Here is an 8739-nt window from a genome sequence, read left to right as displayed (position 1 = left end):
TGAAATCATGGCCTCTGCAAATCAATGGAAAATCTGAGGGTGTGATTTCATTTTTGTGTCTCAAAACAAGCCTGGTGTGGCTTATTTATCATTTTTACACCAGGTCAATATTTTCATTTACCATTTTTAAACATTCATTTTAAGAATGTATGAATTTCATCCCATCTAACCATGTTAGCCACCCAGGAAAAAAATCATAAATGGCTCAAACATAAAAGGCCTTTGACCCAAAGGTGAGTTGAGAAACATTATGCATTATGATTTTCTAAATTAAATCTGCTTTGAGAAATTAAATTTAAAAACACTCAAGCAGAAAATGACAAAAAAAAAGCTACTTATATCTACTACTACTACTACTACTACTACTACTACTACTACTACTTATTACTGCATCACATTTATCTTAGAAATAAACTATAAGCACAAGAGCTTATGGTGATTTGTTTATGTTTATCCACCAGCGGACGAATTAATGATAGGAGAAGCGAAGGGGTGTGTTTTAAAAACGGAAAAGCGAAATTGTATTAACTTTTACAGCGTCATGCTGAAATTAATTGAACGGTACCTGCTAATATTAGACAATAGGTGCACTATCAGTACTAAAGAATTCGATGTTTTTGAAAGCAATACGAATAACACGCAATGTCCCCTTCCCCCCTTTGTTTCAAAGCATTTGGTTGAGACCGAAGGGCGGATCACGTCCTTAACGGCACCGCTGACTCGCTGTCGGAATTATAGTTAACGTTAAAATTGCTACCTGTTTAATTGCGGCTTAGTATTAACTCAGTTGTTGCTTTTTAACGCCTATTATATATAATATGTCGGTTTGCGAACGGTCACTTCTTCTTTGAGGTTTTCCTGGCAACACGCAGAATCCGGTAACAATGCTAGGTGATTGGCGCTCATCAGCACCTGAAGGTAGGTGAAACACTCCATACATCACTGGCGTCAATTTCGTCCCTGTTGCAGCTTTCCTTCGTTGTCTGCTGAAAACATAAAATAATGGTAATTATGTACTGAAATTTCAGTTGTGCACAAATGCGGCAAGGGAAGGTTAGTGGCCAGAACAAGGTCAAAGTGTCTTATAAATACTCCATGAATAAATCTCCTAGTACAACAAATGTAAAAGAGCAAATGGATTCTATAGACCATGTGCGTTTTTACACATGGATGAGATCTAATTGAATAGTAAGTTAAAGTGACACTAGAAATCTTGCACTCTAGTCAGTAACAGCAAGCCATAGACACTGGTATACTATCCAGGGTGTATTCCACCCTGTTAATTGTTTCTTGGATAGAATCTATATATACACTGCTCAAAAAATATAAAGGGAACACTTAAGCAACACATCCTATATCTGAATAAATGAAATAGTCTCTTTAAATACTTTGTTCTTTACATAGTTGAATGTGCTGTCAACAAAATCACACAAAAATTCAGTGTATTAACCCATGGAGGTCTGGATTTGGAGTCACATTCAAAATCGAAATGGAAAAACACACTACAGGTTGATCCAACTTTGATGTAATGTCCTTAAAACAAGTCAAAATGAGGCTCAGTAGTGCGTGTGGCCTCCACGTGCCCGTATGACCCCCCTACAACGCCTGGGCATGCTCCTGATGAGGTGGCGGATGGTCTCCTGAGTGATCTCCTCCCAGACCTGGACTAAAGCATTCGCCAGCTCCTGGACAGTCTGTGGTGCAACGTGGCGTTGGTGGATGGAGCGAGACATGATGTCCCAGATGTGCTCAATTGTATTCGGGTCTGGGAACGGGCGGGCCAGTCCATAGCATCTATGCCTTCGTCTTGCAGGAACTGCTAACACACTCCAGCCACATGAGGTCTAGCATGGCTTTGCATTAGGAGGAACCCAGGGCAAACCACACCGCCATATGGTCTCACAAGGGGTCTGAGGATCTCATCTCGGCACCTAATGGCAGTCAGGCTACCTCTGGCGAGCACATGAAGGGCTGTGAGGCCCTCCAAAGAAGTGCCATTCCACACCATTATTGACCCACTGCCAAACTGGTCATGCTGGAGGATGTTGCAGGCAGCAGAACGTTCTCCACTGCATCTCCAGTCTCTGTCACATCTGTCACATGTGCTCAGTGTGAATCTGCTTTGATTTTTGAAGAGCACAGGGCACCAGTGGCAAATTTGCCAATCTTGGTGTTCTCTGGCAAATGCAAAACGTCCTGCCCCGTGTTGGGCTGTAAGCACAACCCCCACCTGTGGACGTCAGGCCCTCATACCACCCTCATGGAGTCTGTTTCTGACCGTTTGAGCAGACACATGCACATTTGTGGCCTGCTGGAGGTAATTTTGCAGGGCTCTGGCAGTGCTCCTCCTGTTCCTCCTTGCACAAAGGCGGAGGTAGCGCTCCTGCTGGGTTGTTGCCCTACCACGGCCTCCTCCACATCTCCTGATGTACTGGCCTGTCTCCTGGTAGCGCCTCCATGCTCTGGACACTACGCTGACAGACACAGCAAACCTTCTTGCCACAGCGCACATTGATGTGCCATCCTAGATGAGCTGCACTACATGAGCCACTTGTGTGGGTTGTAGACTCTTGTCTCATTCTACCACTAGAGTGAAAGCACCGCCAGCATTCAAAAGTGACAAAAACTTCAGCCAGAAAGCAAAGGAACTGGGGTGGTCTGTGGTCACCACCTGCAGAACTACTCCTTTATTGGGGGTGTCTTGCTAATTGCCTATAATTTCCACCTGTTGTCTATTCCATTTGCACAACAGTATGTGAAATTGATTGTCAGTCAGTGTTGCATCCTAAGTGGGCAGTTTGATTTCACAGAAGTGTGATTGACTTGGAGTTACATTGTGTTGTTTAAGTGTTCCCTTTATTTTTTTGAGCAGTGTATATCTATGGCACAATGACACAATTTGAATCAATGTCCCTTCATTTTCACAGGCTCAGAAATAAATGGAGAAACAAATATTGACTAACATATGTATAAACATGCATTATAATCCCTTACAGTCAAAACGTAGTTTTTTGAAAAGCATACTCCATTGGATTGAAGTCAAGTTAACATTGTATTTCTTTGCCACGGTTTGGTTTCACATTTGGATCAAGATCCATCTGTACTATAAATATATTTTGGATCATAGTCCATCTGCACTCTGAATATGAGCAGAAAGTATAGCTCTGTTCACGTCAGAATTCATCATGCTACTTCTGTCCTTAATAATCACCACTGACCAAGCTCCATTGCAGTTATTCATGCACATTCATTCCCCCCCCTTTTCTTGGTATAGAACAGCTGTCTAGAACAACTTGTTTTAAAACTGTAAGGCTTATTAGATGTTTTAGAAGTGTATTCTAAGTCTACTTCTATTAATGTCTATTCTGGTGGTCTTTCTGTTCTTGAGTGTTACCAGTGGTTTGCATCATGAATCCATCTTTTGGTTATAGGCAGACAATAATAGACTATTATTGTCATGGCTGGATGCTTTTCTTCTCCAAGTAAAGAATCCAATGTAGTTTTCTTTTGTGGTCTTCCAGGCCTTTTTGTGTTGCTGAGCTCACCACTGTAATTCCTTATTTTTCAGAATGTACCAAATTGTTGATTTGGCCACTTTTCTATCTTTCTGATTGGTCTGTAATTTTTTTCAGGCTAATGATGGCTTTCATCACTCGCATTGACATCTCTTTTGGTGTCGATTAAGAATTTCTGAATGCAAATTCAACACTTTTTATCTCCTTAATTTGTCATGAAATAACATGGTAACAGGATACACCTGGCCCAAATTTCTTTTGAACATGTGAATATGGAGGGACTATGTAAAACAATTCTGCAACTATTAAATGGCTAATACTATCTTAAATACAGATTTCTGTTTTGTAAACAGATGAAACCAAGATAAGACACATCAGATATTTTCCAGCCTAAATGTAAAATGACAAAATAGGCAAATTAAGTGACAAATACATACTAAGTACGAATGAAAAACAATCAGAAACATAAATTAACAGAAACATAAAACAGAAAAAAATTGCATTAACCTGGAAGCAAAAGTGTGCATATACTTTTATAATTGGGGTGTGTCTGTCTTCAGAATGAACCATTCATCCGCAACCCACTTGTCTACTAGACAACTAATGAAAAAAAAAAAAATAGCTTGAACATAAAAGCTTGTTCATTCTAGGCATCCAGCTAGTAATGTGTCCACGCCTGCATTTTTAATAATTTGATACCTTTTAAATACAAGTATAAACTATATAGCAATCTGCTTAACTCTTGTTGCTTTTAATTGTGCTGCATAAATAATTTGACTTCTTGTTTCCAGCCACAACGTTCATCCCTTTGTTTAATCATGAGCATCCAATCTGAGTGTGGATGGAGTGTGTGAATTGTGTAGAGCTCCGTGAGCTCAGGCCCTCGGGACATGGCATCGAAAACACTTCTTTCTGTAATGAGGAAGAGGAAACCAGGGTATGTGGTGTTAATTCCAGGACAACAAGTCAACATTTCCCCTCTGACAGTGGTGGGGGAACTAGCTCTCAGATTCTTCAAGGAGATGTTTACTCGGATGAAGAACAAGAACCAGTCTATGAAGAGCATTCTGTTGATTACAGCTTCATGTTGGCATTGGTTTTTCTCATAAGTGGAATTGTTTTAGTTGTCATTGCCTATATCATTCCACGGGAGGCTCAAATAAATCCAGACCAGGTTACAGCACGCCAGATGGAAAAGTTGGAGATGTACTATGCGCAGCTCAGCTCTCACCTTGATAAGTGCATCATTGCTGGACTTGGCTTACTTACTCTAGGTGGGATGCTCTTGTCAGTTCTGTTAATGATTTCTCTATGCAAAGGTGAACTTTATCACCGCAAAAAATTTGGCATCTTAAGGAGATCTATGAAGTCTTATGGCTCAATAAACATGAGGATGGGACAGTTAGCATCTGGAAACGGAAGTGAACCTATCATGGAGTGTTATTCAAGCACAGATACTTAGGATGCACTTAGTGCTGAAGAAAATCTAAGGCAACCTCAGTAGCACAAGCCCAAACAGTGCCTGCCACTCAAATAGCCGATTCCCAAATGGCTCCTTACTTCTATAGACTGTAAGTACACAAAGAACAAATGTACATGAAGAGACACTTTACTGATATAAAAAGTACCATATATTTGAATCTTAGCTGGAATTATATAAGATCAACTTGTAAAAGAATACAAGAACACTGAATATATGAAACTCTCCAGGGGTGCCATGACCTACAGCGATTACATTTTTCCCTTCTACCAAACAAAATGCAGCATATGAAAGTATATATTAACTATAATAACTTGTAAATAATTTTAAATTAGGTTTGTTAAATTGGGTTTCAGACTGCTATCTTTCAGAAATCTTTCATGTTGCCTTAACCATTATAATCTGTCGATTACATTTCTGAATTAGAATAGGACATTTAGAATAGGCAATTTAGAAATTGTTTCATTTGTTGTAGCCTCTAATATATACAGCAGAGCAGAGCATAACTGATACACAGATTTTATATGCAAGAAATACATAAATGACAGCATAGAAGCATATATTCTGAAGTCACAATATTCACATTTATTATACAAGTTTAATATACATAGAAAAATACATTCTGAAAGAATACAGTTGTGAATAGTGATATAGTAACTACTTAATATTATGGACACTTAAATAATCGAGAAGTAGCTAGTTATGTTTGGCATTATGAGCAAGGGATACACAAAACTAAAATATCTACCTATATCTATATCACAAGTCTATAATAGATTATAATTATGAAATCTGAGACAGGTATACTTGGCACACACACTATAGATTGAGCATTTTTTGTTTAATTAATGGCCAAGTTTGAGTTTTTAAGAAAGTAGGCACAAAATTGGTACAATCAAGAGCAGAAGAAATTATAGAAGAGACTATACTGCTTTCTCTCTCTAATTAATATATATATATATAAGCCTAAGCCTAGGTTGCAGTTTATATACTTGTGGTCAAGGTTTAAGAAGCACAGGGTTTTAAAAGGACTCTTTATCATGTGCATGAATTAATTAACTGAATAATTAAAACAAAAATCACTCATTAAATTGCACAGCAAATCTTTTTTTAAAGTTCAGAAACTAAACCTTTATTAAAATGTATGTTATTAATGTTTTTGTTATCTTTATTATAATGTAGAGTGATTAACAAAGCATTCTGTGTGATGCCACTGCCAGAACACCATAAAGGATGCTCAGGAATTTAGGACAATAACATGATAGAAATCCTGACATCCATTGATTTATTTCTTCTGGATAAACTTTTTAAGCAAAAAATGTTGTCTTTTCTTTTAAGCTCATCTTTTAAAGTATATGATGCACTCTGATATAAGATCCTGTTTCTCCTTTGCAGTTGAAGAAGAGACTACAGCATTTTTTCCAATGTCCTTTGAGCTAGGGATGTGATATATTACCTATATGTTGGTATGATGTGATGATGATAATATTAAAGAACAATACCAGGTGAAAATATAAGCAAATTGTATATATACATTGTTTTATATATATATATATAAAAAGTCCTCAGTAATGTACTTCTTATAAATCTGTTAAAAAATCTTCTTGCCATTCCACTGACCAAATAGTTCAATAGATGCATTGCCACTGTTACATTTGTTGTCACTGTTACATCCTTGAAATTATACTATTTAAAGAAAATGTAAAATACAAAGTTGATACAATGAAATAATTAAAATCATATTGGATTGTACAGGTATCAGACTATATATGTTCCACATTTAATATTAAATTTGCTCAAATATAGTAATGCCACATTTAAGAAATAAGGCAGAAAAAAAGAAATCATGGTAATTTGGACAGTCTGTGTTGGTCTGAAAAGGGATTCCTACCACTTGTATTCAAAAATGTCATCACATTTCATATTTTCTATATTTCACACTGATTATGTAATATAACAGACTCCAAATAAACATGTGAATATACATACAATTAATATCAAACTTTATACATAGTAGAGAAACATTTATAAAACTATTTAACCAGACTATAATATAAACATGATTTTTTTGTTTGTATTTCAGACAACTTTAATGTTCATAAGATGACATTTTAACACATTGTGTGGTGTACTTTAGAGATTATACTGTTATAATAAATCAAGAATATAAAGTCAATGTATGTGTAGTTATTGCATTGCTGTTTGTTTGTTTCTAATAATTGAACAAATGTTTGTTTGTCAATAAATTTATATGCATTTGAATGTTCCTATTTATGAGAAACTGATCTGCATCTGATGTTTTATAAGGGAGTTATAAGGACAGAATATCTTCAACACCATGATATCGCTGCTAAACAGATATAATTTAGGTGGTAGACCATTCTCAGCACAGCATTGGCACTTGTTAGAAGCATGTACAATTGGTATAAATGTATTAATAAAAACAGTAATGCTGGAGTTTCTGAATGTTGTACTAGTGCTAAAAATGGTCCACCTGTTAAATAATATTAGGCCAGCTATGGTGGTCCCTGTGCACTGATATATAGCAACAAATAGGTTATATTTATACACATATATGGTAAGTTATACAAGATAAACTTACCATCGATTGTACTTTTCTTAATTTTAGAGAGACAGGAAAGCCAAAAAGGCTAAGTTGACCAGGCACACTCAATGGCTACTTTAATACTAACAATGTACATATGTCATTCATGTAACTACCCAGATAGCCAAGCATGTGACAGTAACACAATGCATAAAATAATTCATACATTGTATAATAAAAATATATAAAATAATTCAACATTGTAATGGGAAAAATTATACTCATGACTGATGTTTGGGGAGCCAGACAGACTGGTTTCAGTACATTTGCTGATCTGGGATTTTCACATATTTTATTGGCCGATGCCTTTATCCAGAGCAACCTACATTTATCTCATTTATACAACTGAGCAATTAAGGGTGAAGGGCCTTGCTCAGGGGTCCAGCAGTGGCAGTTTGGTGATCCTGACATCTCTTGAGTTTAGGCAGAATGCTGAAATAAAATCGGTAAAACATCGAATAAATCTGAGAATGGTCAGACTGGTTTGCGTTGTCACAAAGGCTAACTCTTGTTTTTTGTGAGTAGAAAATTCTAAAAAACACGTTCTGAAGTTTCTTGGGCTAATTTGTATCGTAATTTGCAATACCTAATTGCATGAATGAATAGGTGCTCCTATTAGATTTGCGTTTTTGTTTTTCAATTACATTTAACCATTGATACCATCTGTAGTCTTGTAGTCCATTTGAGGTCATCTGAAATCACCAAACATAGTTTATCACTTATATCTGTGCATATAAACAGGACCAACTGGATACAAATGATGCAAGTACAAGAGCTAAGACCAGTTGGGAATACATGAGGTATCCATGCCAAAACTGTTTAATTTGTTCATAGCATAAGTATTTTTTGATTGATTTGATTCCTTTTAACTAGTGGTTCATTATTATATGCTGAAACATTTGGGTATACTATGTTAATATTATGCCAACATTTGCAATCATTAAATAAGAAATTTCATTTGGTTGCATTAGTTATCCCTCATTTCCAGTTTGTCTGCTCTTTTACTCTTTATGGCAAAATTTCTTTAATTTTGGCAAAGTGGATGAAAACTGTATCTTCTGTTGAATCTAGCAGGTTTCCTTTGCTTTTCTTTTGAATTTTGTATCAAAATGAGTTGCTTATTCACCTCATGAATAAGT

The 8739-nt window shown here is 36.4% G+C and overlaps 1 protein-coding gene across 2 annotated transcripts; it reads left to right on the top strand.

Moving 5' to 3' along the window:
* The first annotated feature begins 674 nt into the window (after positions 1-674).
* Positions 675-7261, top strand: tmem74b (transmembrane protein 74B). 2 transcript variants are annotated; one of them, XR_003440642.2, is made up of 3 exons: positions 676-918; positions 4307-5086; positions 6391-7261. XR_003440642.2 is itself a non-coding variant. In XM_027146296.2 (2 exons), exon 2 carries the CDS (start codon positions 4357-4359, stop codon positions 4975-4977), a length of 621 nt encoding a protein of 206 aa, XP_027002097.1. In that variant the 5' UTR covers positions 675-918; positions 4307-4356; the 3' UTR covers positions 4978-7261. The 2 variants fall into 2 exon arrangements, 1 of the variants encoding a protein (XP_027002097.1); XM_027146296.2 differs by having other exon boundaries at positions 675-918; positions 4307-7261.
* Positions 7262-8739: the final 1478 nt, after the last annotated feature.

The sequence above is a fragment of the Tachysurus fulvidraco genome, chromosome 5 (genome assembly GCF_022655615.1).
Source record: "Tachysurus fulvidraco isolate hzauxx_2018 chromosome 5, HZAU_PFXX_2.0, whole genome shotgun sequence".
Lineage (NCBI taxonomy): Eukaryota > Metazoa > Chordata > Actinopteri > Siluriformes > Bagridae > Tachysurus > Tachysurus fulvidraco.
This window is presented reverse-complemented; position numbering and strand designations above follow the sequence as displayed.